At 41.0% G+C, this 15,809-nt stretch overlaps 1 protein-coding gene across 1 annotated transcript; it reads left to right on the forward strand.

The window, feature by feature from the left end:
• Nucleotides 1-7,392: 7,392 nt before the first annotated feature.
• J4E92_005295 (uncharacterized protein) lies at nt 7,393-8,090 on the forward strand (the record flags this gene model as incomplete). The annotated part of the gene is made up of 2 exons (XM_051496678.1): nt 7,393-7,683; nt 7,926-8,090. 2 exons carry the CDS (start codon nt 7,393-7,395, stop codon nt 8,088-8,090), a joined length of 456 nt encoding a protein of 151 aa, XP_051353398.1.
• Between the last annotated feature and the right edge of the window lie 7,719 nt (nt 8,091-15,809).

Here is a 15,809-nt window from a genome sequence, read left to right on the forward strand (position 1 = left end):
CGTCACGCTGACCCAGGCGGGTCCCAAGTTTGGCCGGTTTCGCTGGCATGTCAAGCGAGACGTCAATCTATCGCAGGACCACCTTGATGGGATCTTAACCGTGGTACGCGACAGATGTCCACAAAGAACCCGAGTGGAATTCCCCGATACTTTACTACGTACTCGATAGAGGAGCTTCTATCGCGAAGATCCACTAGCAAACGCTCTGTGCGAAAACGGGGCTGCCTGCGTTGGGCGCGTAACGCCAGACTGCGATGTTGCCAACTTTCATCACCGCTACCCAAAGCCGGATACAGTGATGCGATTGAGTTCCAGTGCCCACTTGTCAATGTGTCACTCACGACGGCAGCCATTCAGGAGTAATGCCACGTACCACCTGGCATGTCACGGACTGCAAAGACTAACAATTGCATCCCCACTCAGACGGCATTTTGCTCCCACTTCTAACTCATAAGCAAGATCACGATGCGTGACGTCAACATCGACCCTCCGATGACTCTCGTGAAGCGAAAAATTGGGCTTCCCACTCCTTCCGCGTACTGCGCGCAGGATCACCCTGCCTTTCGATACAGCCTAGAACCCCGATGCTTGTCAGCGCTTGTTCTTGCAAGACCTTCACCGCTACTTCTCCCTCTATTTTCATCAATTCGTCTTTTACATCCACTCAAAATCCGCTCATTACTGGGTATTGTTCCAGATACGGACATAACCATAGTCTGATGACTTGAAGTCGAGCCAGGGAGAGAGCCGTCGCATCCGTGCAGTGGGAAGTGGGAGACGTCTCCCCGTCCGTGCCCCACCCCACGATCTCTTAACTCACGGGCCGAAAGACAAAGCTGTCCTCCGACAAAACTGCCAGCAAAGGCCCGATGATGATCGTGATCGTCAACTTTGTTCGTACTTCGCAGGGACTCCATACCAATGCTGATGCCGAGTCAAGCTGGCGTAGCAGATCGAGAGATGGAGGGCATGATCGCATTCAACAGTTTGACAAGTGAGAAATTCGCCGATGACTGTGGTGCTAGCCTCAGGTCCTAGTGCGCTGTCAACTGCCTTGTGCTAGAGCTGCGAACGTCGTGCACGTGGCCGGAGGATACCTAGGCACCTGAACGATTATGGTAGTGGGAGCTATGTCTTGTACCGAACATCACCACAGAATTGTCGCATCTTGAACACGCTGTATCTGCAGAGCAAGCGTCTCGATCGGTCGCGTTGCCATTTTAAAGATCCAGGATCCGAAGACGCAGGGCAAAAAGGCGACATCATTTGTGCAGGACGTACCGTAGTCTCCCACTCTCATACTACAGGCTTGAAGATCTTAAGCATGCTCACATCATCGTTCCACTAATAGTACAATAACATCAGATTATATCATCTGAAGTTCGGTACGATGACCTTGAGAGTCCGCCAATGGATAAGTCGGCTTAGGCATACATTCCGACGTCCGGGTGGCTTATGCTGTGCAACCATGTCTATCTGGGAGGTGCGTTTGCGAGCAGATAAAGTAGGCCGCAACGCATTGCGCGACACCTCTGCGATGGAACCAACTCCACCAGAGCTTCAGATCATAAGGCAAACCTTAGACGCATGTTGAAACGATACCCAAGTGGTCCTACCCAAGCATGAACTGTCCTAATTAGGGCGTCCGAGATGATGCGAAAACTTGAAAACGGACTCGCCGGTGTCCTCATCTTTCGATAACGGTTATCTCGGCATCGTTACATTACGCGAAGCATGTAAGATTGTTCTAGCCGTCCTCATCTGACATTGCACAGATTATTCTATCAGTGCAGCCTCTAGCTCTGTATTCACACCCCCGACAAGATGCGCCACCACCTGTCTCCGAGCTCACCTGACACGTTCCTGTACGCGACCTCATCTCCACCGCCCCTTCTCCTCACCTGCCGTACGCAGACATGTGATTGCTGATAACGCTTTCAAGGCCAACCCCATAGGCGTAGGGCAGTTTCGCCCGTTGCCTGTCACCTCTTGCATGAACACAACGCGCCTAGATGTTACACCTGCATGATCTATGCATGCCTTCCCCTCACTCCCAACAAAAGCACTCCGCCCCAGTCGGCTGTCCTCCATACAATCGAGGCATGTGTGTACTATACAGCGGGTTGCCTCATCTGACCAAAACTACACAAACAGCGTAATGGCTGAGAAAGAGGCGCTTCTATGGGGCTATCTCTTCTGTCTCATGTATTGTGTGAGGGTGTGAGGATGGTCGGCGATAGGCCGAACGGTAGAGCGTAATGCGGGGTCGCACTTTCTGTATTCGACCTCTGTGGTGCTAGATAACGCAGCAATGCGGCTTGTGGGTACATTTTGGGACCGACATGACGAGTGAGCTGCCCTGACCGTTCTAGCGAAGGTCGTCGAGTGCTGTGAGCATCTTTGCCCAACTCCCGCGAACATGCAATCTAGAGTGTGCAGGCGCAATCATCATGTGTACATGTAGTCGGTCAGCCACAGTACTGTTTGATCCGGAAGGCAAGTCACATGTCTATCATGATATAAACGATTCTAGACGCTGTCGCATCGGCAAGCCCTGTCAATACAGGCTGCTCGGCATTTTAGAGCACTTTTTGTGACCCAGTTCGTGCCACACCACTGGATACGAGCGGCCTGCGAACTGTGGCGAATGCAGCGGGAAGGATTCGCTCAACGAACAAGGAATGCGTAGGCGCTTACGACTTATCTGAGCGTGGCGTGAGGCATGCAATGTGTGATATCATCCTTGGAAATCTTCGCAACTTCAGAAGCAGTCCAAGACTGAATGGGACGATATAGTGTTGTAACCTTTGCCATACCAGCCGTACAGCTGTGTGGAGAACAAAGTTCAATGCTGCGCCGTAGCGATCAGCAAAGTTGGCTGTGGCTGACGACATCCTTGTCAGTCTCCAAGCGAGCATGAGGGGCAGAGTTTTTGAGTCAAGAGATGACGGAGCTAGAGCATAAGAGTACTAGCGCACAAGGCTGCGATATTCTTAGTAACTCGCATGAATCCTTTTTCCATCATCAATTCGCATCATCAAAACCTACTATGATACACTGCAACCACATGCTGCAGTTCTCTCAGTATTATCAATCACCTCCGACGTCGGAAGGAGCACGAAAGCTGACACATCAGATCTGTACGATATCAGTCGAATGAGAATCTCACCGTTGTTGAGCCGCAACGGTGTGCTTGTGGCTTGCCCTATCATCGTCGCATCCTTGTCTTGGCTACGACATCTTCGGTGCGGCAAATTCCCAACAGACACACCACTGCGCTTATCTACCCACCACCGTTGTCACATCTATGAGCATACGCACCACGTTGGCCACCATCCGGTCAGAACGAGCGTCTAGCAGCAGATTAACGTTAGTCAGTAGCATGGGCGGCTGTAGGTAATCTAGGCAGGGTCCACGGAGCCTCCCTTTACCCTGTCGCCTTGAAAGCAGGGTCTATGTGTTTTATGGAGTATACTCCGGATCTTGTGGCGTTCTGAATGGGGTCGAGGTAGGCGCGATATGGTGTGTTGAGAGATTGCGTGCTACGCGATGCTAGATGGCGGATGAGCTTATTCTGCGGACCGTTGGGATGCTACTGTAGGAGCTCATGTGGGGAGAGGAGGGTTGGGATCGATTCTCCGTGGAGCAAAGGTTGGAGGATGGTGTGAACGGTGGGCGTCACATGCAGCTCTGGCGAGAATCTGTGCGCCTGGGGCAAGAGATGCGGAGATTGTCGATTGCGGGGAGCGAGCGGTGAAGGATCCACGGTACACAGCGATGGCTCCGACCGTTTGACGGTGACTATGGGCGTTGATCGTCAAGAGCACGGAGTAAGATGTTTGCGGATCCTCAATTGATGGGCGATAAACAGCGACCTCGACCGTATTCCAAGCCAGTCTCGCGTTCTCCGCGGTCCGAAAACATCTCGAAAGTCCGAAGGCCGCCATCATACATCCGTACCACGGTTCCTCGTGTATTACAGCATTACTGACCCTGCGGCTCAACTCTATCCGAAAAAATCAAGGGTCCAATCTCCGTCCTTGGAACCCCAGGGTCCGATCAACGCCTAGGCTTTGACATATGCAAACTTCTCACCCACTCGACCTCCCGCATACTCAAATACCCGAGACGACGACATGTGAAGTCCATCGGACGTTTCCGGCCATGACATCAAACCCTTGATCGTTGGCCCACTACACGCACTACCGTATGACTTACTCCATTCTCCACCGTGGCTCTCCACACGACAACTGCGTTGAGCACAGGACATTCAGTTGACAGTTGGGCTCTGCACTCCAGTCTCCACATTTGTAGCGAGAGAGCCGACGAAACTCATTTTCCTGCGTGGGTGAGCGAGCCCCGCATTGGGCCGTGGACTAGGTCTTTAGCACAATTGCTGCAAACTCGAACTGTTGAGAGTGGGTCTTCCATCCCATCACGTCCACCCCTTACTTACCCTATCCCACCATCTCTCTTCTCCTACAAGCCACGCGTTGAGTGTCCCATATTTCCTGATCCGACTTTTCGCTTGTGCACCAATAGATGGCGGATGTGTAGCGCGACGCAGTGAAGCCGCCTCGCTCAGCCCCGCGGAAAATCACATTGACCCCCCGGCTATAGTTATGGCCTATGATTCATTCAGTTCGACGTCGGACGCAAAATAGGTGGGCGCTGTGGAGACGATGGATGGGGAGTCACTCGGCGGAAGCTAAGGCTGCGTGAGGAAGGCTTCCGATGCTTGCGGGACGGAGATGATAGTTGTAGAGGCGCGACGGGCGCGATGCAACGGGTGGATATTGGTCGGGAGGTTTCACGGTGGTGAAGATCGTGTCGCAACTGTTGAATACAGTATACTAGCGATGAGTAACAGTGGGACATGGGAGAGGAGCAATTTGCACGTTGGGATCCTAGAGGGCTCTAGAGGTAGGCGGAATATGTTGCATCTGGATGGTACGTATTTCTGTATCGGCAGAGTCTCATTTCTAAGCGCACAATCTTGCCAAAGCTTCTCTCCCAGCGTGTAAGGTCTTCCCGCCTCGTCCTACGCAAATTCATTCTCCTTCCTCAACAAAGAGACCGTAGGCAGTGTCACATTCGCAGTTGGTATGACTGGTAGAGTGAAGTTGGCAGTTGGCGAACCGGTGATGGTAGGAAAGCTTGTCACGACTGGTGGATTGGGACCCAATTCACATGGGTGAGGTCCAGGACGAGGCGTAGGTTGGAAGAGGTTGCTGCACTGCGAGGTGTTAGTATAGCACCTTCATCTTAGGGAAAACGTCAGTCACTTACGATGCGAGTTGGTGTTGGACATCCACCCACAGCTTGCATGTAACAGCCGTACGAGAAGTTCTCTTCGAAATGACAGCTCTGGTACTTGTGTTAGATCAAACATAATGTGCTGAATCCATCGTCTCATGTACGTCAACCTACCTGTAGTGCATCAGTTGCCCAGCATGGGTACCTAGCTGTCGCTAATTGACACTGGCATTTCTTCGTAAAGATTGGGATTGGCTCCCAATGAGGTGGCCTTTTCGACGAACTCAACTCTGGGTCTTCATCGTCGTCGTCGTCTGAACTGGGGTCACTCGTCGGGAAAGCTGTGACTGGGATGTTCAGCGAAGTGGAATCTGGCGTGGCAGTAGTCGATGTCGGTAGAATTGCTGAGAGTGAAATGAGAGTTGCTCCTGGAGGGATCGATATGTCTGTAGCTTGAGGATATGGAACTGCTAGCACCAGCGCTGCCAGAGCACTGAGCAAGACGAAGATGCGCATTCTGGTAACTTGTTGCTAGTCTTGGTCAATCGCAGAAGTGACTGATGAATGGCAAGGCTGTGAAGTATTGGTTGTATCATTGAGCCTCTTCATTCTATGTAACCGTGAACGCTCCACGGTGCCTCTCAGAACCATATTGTTTTACGGTGCTCTTTAGATTGCGATTGTCAAGGTTCGCCTCGCAGTGGTATGCTATTGCTCAGATCAAGTCTTCTTCCATCAACTTGTGACAAAAGTTGCAGTCGCGTCCGTTGTGAAGCTATACATAGCAGCAAAATCTGCGTCTGCATTTACCAGCGCGTATTCTATGTTGTGGCTACTTTACCGTGATTGTGAAGTGCCGAAGGCCGCGCGGCTGATTGGCTCCTTCTATGCGTCTTAATCTGAACTCGATATACCCTTACATCGGGATAAATGGCCTAAATTGGAGGATTCGTGGCAGCCAAAACCGAACATGGACGTTGGACGGCACACCCTCTACCAGACATTCCGACCATAGGACCTCCACGGACATGCAGCCGCCTTATCAAGATGATCGTCAATAATTGATGTCGTAGTGGGAAGACCCGAAGAATCCATAACGCGTCATGTGGCTGCAGTATGATCTCTTCTCATGCCTCAGAGCCACCCAAGGATTTGATATGACGAAAGACGAGGCCGTTCCTTGAATCGGTTGAACGAATCCTTTGACAAGCGGGAAGGCTCAGCCCATGTATGTGGCGTACACCTCATGCAAAGCTTGGCTCGAAGCAGCCTCCTGGCGTGCGACGACCCGTTTAGGACGTCCTGATGGAGTGTTGGTGCTCCCACCCTGTCCTCAACATGTGGAAGCATGCGTCGCAAGCTGCACTTCGCTGATCAGGGTCCGAACGGTCTCGGCCGCTTGTGTCTTGGAAATGAGGGGTCCAGGTCCGTCGTTTGGATGTTGTTTCCCTAAAACCCATGTAAGCTTGTGAAGTGTGGCCTGGTGTGCTGAGGTGCCGTGATATGCACTCCGCCATCAGCATGGAGCGGAGACGAACTGTGGAGACACATCCACCGTTCAATGTTGTGAATATGCCTGGTGGAGTGATGTGCGAATTTGCAAACCTTGGACGTTGCGCTTTGCTAATAGAATTCGTTATCGGTGCGAACCAAAGATTGGCGATACAAGAGGTACATGGAGGTACTTCGAGATACTTGGTGGGTCGGCATCCCTCACGCCAGCCTGCCCCAGCACACCTGGGCATCTTGTGCAACACAGGCCACGCGCGGGTTAGCCTCTGATAACATATATTGCCACTTGGTGTTGAGATCGAGAAAATTCAGCGGAGGACAACGCGAAGCTGACTGGATATTTTGCAAATCAGTCAGTAAAATTGAAGGTTGTGCAATCGTGGGCACAGCAGCATCAGCATCTGAGTGTAACTTAGTAATCGAGGCATGTGATTTGGCGGCAGACGCTCGGGCCTATGACGAAGTTCGCGATGCCGAACTCCACGAACTGCCAAACGTCGGTCAGGTCGTCGCGTCAACCATTGCACAAGATCTTGTAAGCATGTTACTCTCGTAGCACACCAATGATACGACACATCAGAGGCAATAGCTGACATTCGTTTCATAGCCCCTCATACCGCAACAATGGCACCATCCAGGGCTATTCTTCTTCGCCGCATAGCCTCCGCAGCCACAGCGCCATGCTTACGACCGACTTCGCGTCTCCTCACAACGTCTACCTCTGCACTATGTAGAACACAACAGTCGTCAGTCTTGCGATCGAGCCTATCACGACAGTCACATTTGCCCACGCTATGCACGCGATCATATTCGCAGTCAGCCAGCGCGGCACCTGAAGCACCGGATTACCTCAACGAGGCAGAATTACACGTCTTCAACAAGATCAAAGCGGAATTGGAGCCCGTGAAGCTGGAGGTATGTAATGCTTCCCCGCTTTCTCGCTTGGAGATGCGTATGTGCGGAGTCAGGAGTGCTATGCGTTGACCACACCGATCGCACGACCGACTACTGCACCGCGAGCATGCACGTCATATCAGTATTGCGGGGTATATTGCAAGTCTGGACGCACATCAGATATCGAAGCATTAGCAACACGTCTGCAGGATATGAGTGTGCTTCAGTTAGTGCTTGAACGATCGCTGACATGTAGGGCACAGGTACAAGATATTAGCGGCGGCTGCGGGTCCATGTATGCCATCCAGATCGAGTCCCCTAAGTTCAAAGGCTTGACGGTCATCAAGCAACACAAGATGGTCAATGAAGTACTGAAAGACGAAATCAAGAGCTGGCATGGTGTACAGCTTAGGACGAAGGCTGCTTGATCGCGGCTCGAATACGAAGTGTATATATTCTGTACGACTAATGTATACTTGATAGTTATGAGATAGAGCTTTATGAACATTGTGTCGGACGCCTTGGTTGTGACTCGTTAGTCACTTGATAGTCTATCGCAGCTGCCTTGCTTCGCATGCTACGATCCAGGCCGAAGTAAACGACTACTTTGGGAACCGAGGGCACGTTCAATTACAGTTCTGAACACCAAAAGCTAAGAAGAATGAGGGAGTAGCCAAGCTTATCGAGCTAGGGGCTCAGCGATGGCAGGCATAGCAGAGGAAAATACCGTAGCTCCTAAGCTCTTGTTGTAGGTCATGACATCAGACAAATGCGCAAATAACGTTCGACTCTGATCGAACCTAGATACCAAGTACAATGAAAGCCTGAAAACCATACGCACTGTCCTCTTTTTCCTGGAAACTATTCATCGTCGTCGGTATCATCGCTATTGCTGATCTCTAATACGTCTCCATCTACTCAAAGATCAGAATATTAGCTAGATTAGTGGTACGCAGTAGCGTCCGTCCATGAACTTACAAGTCTCGAGCTCTCCCGACCAATTGCACATGACCAACCGGCAACCAGCGTAGTCTGACACCTCAGCGTCAGGAAATCTCGCTCTAAGTTGGCCTGGTACATCGACACTGCGATTGGGGTAGTTCACAAAATTATTACTCGCATCGACCCCTTCATCATGTCTCTCAAATCCAAACAGCCGGATGGTTCTCAATTCTGGGCAAGCCTCAGAGTCGAGTAACTCAGGAAGCACTATTTTGACAAATCGATCGTAAGAAGGGCCATTCGCACATTCTCTCATATACGACTGTGGAGGGAGATGTATGGAATCAGTGTATGTTTCACATGCGTCAATACGTCACAAACTGACCTTGTTACTGTTGCTATCCCCCGTGTTCTCTTCTGCGACGGGTCGTTGATCGAGGATAAGGTGTTGCAGCGTCTTTCGTGTCGCTCTGAACAGCGCGCTCCACTCCCTCAGAATTCGCTCGTCGGATGATGTAGAATAGTACATCATTCTTTGCTCGTACTCGGTACCAACTCCAGGTTTGCAAAGATGCAGTGTCTTGAGACTTACCAGTCTCGATATGCTTTCAGGAACCAGGCATGCAAGAGCACGAGCGGTAACATATTCTTGACCCTCCAAGTCCACCTCTTCGACTTTCGTACACCCTCCTTCCGTCATCTCTTCTACATAATCAAATATCTGATCCTCTGGTATAGCATTCTCGGAATCCGACCAGCCTATTGGACGATCCAAGACGGCCAAATGAAGTTCCTCGATCCGATCAGGTTCCGTGAGAAGCCATCTGACAAATTCCTCGGGGAAATAACCACGCAATTTGAGCGTCTTCAAATTTCGCAATCCTGGCAGCTGTACCTTGGATTCATCCAAGCCTGAATTTGGTTTCCAATAACACGAGATCTCTAGATGTTCCAAATTCACAAAATGTGCAAAGCTTCGGGCCATGCTGTTGGGTGCGGCGAAATGCGTCGGCAAACAGAGCCACCGCACCAACGCGCCTAGTTCTTTCTTCCTCTCTTCGACCAGCCTTTCCCCTGGTGTTTCACCACTCGAGAATACATTGAGAAACTTCTCGCCTTGAATGAGTGCCTTCTGAGCTGGCTGGTATAGTGCTTCGCTTCGAGGACCGGTATCATAAGGTGGTGTCACGCGACTTGTAGCTTCTTCGATTCGGAGCGCCTTATGTGCGGTTTGCGTATGGAAGCCTGGGCGGTGCATCTCAATGATGGTCCAGAGAAGGGGTTGTACAGCAGAGCGGTATGCTTTGGAGACGCGAGCCATTGCACATAGGTCTCTGCTACAGAGGTGTTCCGTTATACATGCGAAGACATCGGTCGATACTTGTTCCATTGGGAAGGGCATTCTTGCGTGGTAGCGGTGAGGGGCCTTGGAAGTCAAGGGATATCACCCAGCTGCCCAGCTCAGTAATAGGAATAGGAAGCAAACAAGGGTGGTGCAAGTGAGGCAAAGAAGTTAGTGTCTTAGAGCCTGTTTAGCAATTATTGTATTTAATATAACGCTAAGAATATAATATTATATAACTTATTATATACCTGCGTTTAGTAATAAGTAATTTATATAATAGTAGTAAGATACGTTCTATAAAATATAATATATTTAAAAGCTATAAAATATATTATATTATAGTCTAATTAGAGTAAAGAATTTTATTATATAATTTTAGAAATTATTTTACACTTTTTAGGCACTATATAAGTATATAATAGTAGTAGAATAGCTTAAATTAGTTAAAAAAATAGTTATTATTATATAATATATAGTAAATTAAAGCTTTACTATATTCTACTACTACTTATAATAAAGTATTCTACTACTACTTATAATAAAGTATTCTACTACTACTTATAATAAAGTATTTTACTACTACTTATAATAAAAGTATTTTACTACTACTTATAATAAAAGTATTTTACTACTATAGTATAATAAAAATATTTTACTACTATAGTATAATAAAAATATTCTACTACTATAGTATAATAAAAATATTCTACTACTATAATAATTAGTCTACTAGCTCTAAAGTTTTATTATATTCTACTACTACTTATCTATATTAGGTTTATAAGTATTCTACTACTATAAACTAGCTTACTAGCCTTTATAGTTTCTTTATATTCTACTATTACTAATATATCTTTAAGCTTTTTATATATTTTACTACTACTTATATACTCTAATCTTTACATATTCTACTACTACTTATACGCCTTTAAGCTCTCTATATATTTTACTACTATACGCTAGCTTACTAGCTACTATCTTTAAAGTAGAATATCTTCTTAAAGTAGAGTAATTCTATAGTAACTCTAGAATCTACTAAGTAAATAAGAACTAAGGTAGCTCTACTATAAGATAATAATACTAGAAGCTTTACTTATAGTAAGCTGCCTTAGTAGACACTATTAACGCTAGATACTCTACTCTACTCTTAGTAAGCTATCTTAGTAGACACTATTAACGCTAGATGCTTTACTCTACTCTTAGTAAGCTATCTTAGTAGGTACTATTAACGCTAAAGGCTTTACTCTACTCTTAGTAAGCTATCTTAGTAAGTACTATTAACGCTAGAGGCTCTACTTATAGTAAGCTACCTTAGTAAATACTATTAGTGCTACTAATACTTAATACTTTACTTATATAGTTCTAGTATATATAAATAATAATAGCTATAGTAGCTAGTACTATACTTATGTAGTAAGCTACTTTAATAGTAACTAGTAGTACTATTAACGCTATACTTCTCTTTACTCTTATTAATAGCTATAATATACTAGTAGCCTTATATTGTACTACTATAGTAATTAGCTCTTTAGTACTTAAAGCTTTATATTCTACTACTATAGTAACTAGCTTACTAGCCTCTAAGGTCTTATATTCTACTACTATAATAACTAGCTTACTAGCCTCTAAAGCCTTATATTCTACTACTTTATATTTTACTACTTTATATTCTACTATCTTATATTCTACTACCTTATATATACTTTTTTTTATATCTCTCTACTTACTAAGCCTACTACTCTAGTAAAACTTAGGCTATACTCTTTCTAAGAAGCCTTCTATTAAAATAGTCTAAACGTATAATAATACTATAAATAAAAATAAAGCGTTATATTTTACTACTTTATACTTATTTTATATTTATAAAGATAGTCTAGACGTATAATAATACTATAAATAGAAATAAGGTATTATATTCTACTACTTCTTACCTATTCTAGATCTATAAGTATTTTACTACTATAGTAACTATCTAATAAGCCTCTAAGCTCTTATTATATTCTACTACTACTTATCTAACTTAGAAATATAGATATTCTACTACTACTAGAATTAAAGTATTTTACTACTTTATATAAGTAAAAAAAAGTAAGAAAAAAAAAGTAAAAAGAAAGAATAGATAGACTAGAGATTAAACCTAGAACCTTTATAAATAGATATTATAGTTAGATAGTAAGTATATAAAAGAAGTAAAATAATCTAAGTTAAGTTCTATTTACTAATATATATCTACAGCGCTCTACTACTAAGCTACTTATCTATATTACTTAATAAATAGTAGTTACCTTAGTTAGTATATATAAAATAGTAAGAGTATAGTAGTAAAAGTATAGTAGTAAAAGTATAGTAGTATACTATTACTACTAGTAGAGCTAAGAAAGGCTATAGCTAACTACTTAGTCTCTTTATCTAAGAAACTAAAAAGTAAAGCCTTCTAGTAGTAGAGCTAAGAAAGGCTAGTACTTTTTTTTAGATATACTATCTTACTTAGAACTTTCTCTCTTATACTAGACTTAGTAGAGGTAAGTAGAGAAGAATATTAGTAATAATTTTAATAGCTAGTTTACGTGCTATAAGTAGAAAAGTACTACTTTTATTATTATATAGCTCTTATATTATATTACTATTACTACTTAGTTCTTTTATTATTATAGTTCTATATTATACTACTACTACTACTAACGTATATAGAGGCTACGTCTACTAAATAAGAGTACTATTTTCTAGATATAAAAGCGTGTCTATAGTATCTACGTAATAAAAATACACTCTAGATATAGTAGCGTTTATTTATATTTATTTAGTTTTATATATTATACTACTACTATAGTTTTATATTTATTTAGCTAGTTTTATATATTCTACTACTAACTTTAATAGTAGAGAAGAAGTAAAGTAGAGGTATAAATAAAAGTATAGTAGTAACGCGTATACTTAGCGCTATTATTATTAGCGCTTACTACCTATCTATACTTATATTCTTATAATATATATAAAGATTCTAAGAAATAATATTATACTACTACTATATTTACGTTATAGCTTAGCTATATTCTAACTTTAACGTAGACTTTAATACTAACTCTAAGTTTAACTCTATTTTATAAAACTCTAATAGTTTACTAGAGTAAAATAACGCAGAAGAATAACTAGAAGAGATAGATATTAATAAAAATAATACGTAGAAGCTATATAATACTAAAGTCTATAGCTTATTAGTTAAGGCCTTTTAGGTAATAGCTATAGCTATTATAAATATTATAGAATAGATAATACTCTTTCTAAATTATAATACCTAAAGTCTTTAGCTCTTTCTAATATTCTATTAAATACGCGTTATATATCTTATATATAAAAGTAATAAAAAGTTTTACGTAGCTATATAGATAGATAAAGTAGTATTCTAGAAACTTTACGCGTAGTATATAGCTAAAATAACTATAGGCTAGCTAAAGTAAAAGTATAATACTATAGTACGCTTAAATAAGTAGTTAATAATATTTCTTAAGTATTATAAGTATAAAGAAACTATAGCGTTAAGCTCTTAGTTCTAGAGTTACTCTAAGAGCACTATTTACTATATAATTAATAAGTATTTAGTAAAGCTTTATTATCTATTTAAAGAGACTATATAACTATCTAGTAATAACTATACGCTTCTAGATAAAGTTAGACCTAGTATACGCTACTATTTATAGTTCTTAGACTATATTAGTGCTATAGATAGTACCTTTATATACGCTTTTATATAGTAAAGCCTTAGTAATAAAAAGACCTAGTAGTGTTAGAAAAACTACTATACGCAAAATATTCTTAGTATATATAACTTTAACTCTATATTTACGTACTATCTTACTAGATAGAAAAGCTAAGTATATAACATAAAGATCTTTAACTATATAGTATATTTATATAGTTTTACGCTACCTTATAGTAAATATCTACTTATAGACTTTAGATACTTTCTTATTTCTATTATAATAATACTATATTCTTATACTTAATATTACTTAAAGAAGTTTAATAGTAGAGTTACTAGAAAAGAAGCTTAAAATAAAGAAGAATTATTTAACTACTAATACTTCTTTCTTTATATAACTATTAAATAAGTCTAAAGTATATTTAAATAGTGTTAGAGTATTTAGTAAAGCCTTTCTAGGCTAGAGTATAGTATTAAGAAGTAGATTCTCTTTATAGAAGTGTTAATAAGTATTAATAACTTTATTAATAGATAGTAGCTATATAATATACTAGAGTAAGAGATTAAGTAAAAAATAGAGAAGAACTCTAATAATAAGCTCTCTAATAATTCTAAACTAGTTAAAGCTAAGTAAGTAGTGTAACTAGTAGAAAAGGCTATAATAACTAGTTCTACTAAGAATAGTAGAAAGATATCTTAGTAGTAGAATATAATTACTAGTTAGATATAAAAGTATAAGTTAGCTACTTAATACTTAAGAGTAAAATATAAGTAGCTTTATATATACTTAAAAGTAGAACGTAAGTAGCTTTATATATAGTAGATACTACTATAAATATATATATTATATTATTATAGATAGAGGTAGTAGTAGTAATAAGATTATAGTAAACTTATTTATTTCTACTCTACGTTTAGTAAAAGTATATAATATAAGTAAGTATATAGAGTTGTTTTTAAGTTTATAAATAGAAGAAATATAGTAGAGTAAGTATAAATAAAGAATAAAGAGAGAGAGAGAAAATATAGAAAATTAATATAACACTACTATAAAAATAAGTATACTACTAATTCTCTATAAGCTACTCTAACACCTTAGTTTTATAAATTTAATCTTTTCTTAGAGCTAACTTATTCTCTTTATTTAAAGTTCTTTCTTTATTAGAGTATAATAGAAAGTAATTCTCTATAAACTAAATTAACGTTAGAGTATTATAGAAATTTTATATTCTTTTAGTTAACTTTCTCTCTTTAGTAAAGATTCTTTCTTTATCTAAAGTTAAGAAGAGAATCTAGTATAAAATTTAGTTATTATCTAAGTTAAATTTAATCTAGTTATTATTATAGCTAGAGTAAAAAATATATTACTTAGTGTATAGAAGTTCTTATTATCTCTATATATATAGAAAGACGTTAACGTCTTCTCTCTTATCTATTTACGCTTATTATTTTTTAAAATAGTAAGATTAAAGTATTTTATTTTCTTAGAGAAGCTTAACTTTATAAAAGTAGATAGTATACTTTAGATTATAAGTAAGTACGTAGAAAGACGTTACTATATTATTTATAATAGTAGCTTTAGCTTTATTATCTAGCTCTTTCTATAAATATAGAAAAGAGTTACTTATTTAAAGTATCTATAAAGTAAAAACTAGCTTCTAAGTAAAGATAACTTTCTAATTAACTATCTATAGGTAGTCTAGTAAGCGCTTAACGCTTTAGAGTATAGCCTCTATCTAGACTTTTACACTACTATTAGCGCAATAATATAGTATATAAATAAGATATTATACTAGTATATATTATTTAACGTTATTTATATAATTAATCTACTTAGTAAGCTCTAGTATAAAGATTACTATAATAACTAAAGTGTTAGCTTTATTATAAGTAGTGTATTTAAAAGCTCTTTTATAGTAGAAAAAGAATTACTCTAGTCTATATAGTTTTTATAAGCTTTTATTATTATAGTATACTACTAAGCGCTTAGTTACCTACTAATAGCGCTACGTAGAATTATAAACATAGATAGTATTACTAATAACTCTAAGTAACTCTAGTGTATATTCTAGGCCTAGCGCTACTAATTATATCTTATTCTAGTAGTCTATAGTCTTCTTAGAAGAACCTATATCTATATAGATTAGGTATAACTAGAAG

The sequence above is a fragment of the Alternaria infectoria genome, assembly GCF_024043175.1.
Source record: "Alternaria infectoria strain BMP 0036 chromosome Unknown scaffold_7, whole genome shotgun sequence".
Taxonomy (NCBI): Eukaryota; Fungi; Ascomycota; class Dothideomycetes; order Pleosporales; family Pleosporaceae; genus Alternaria; species Alternaria infectoria.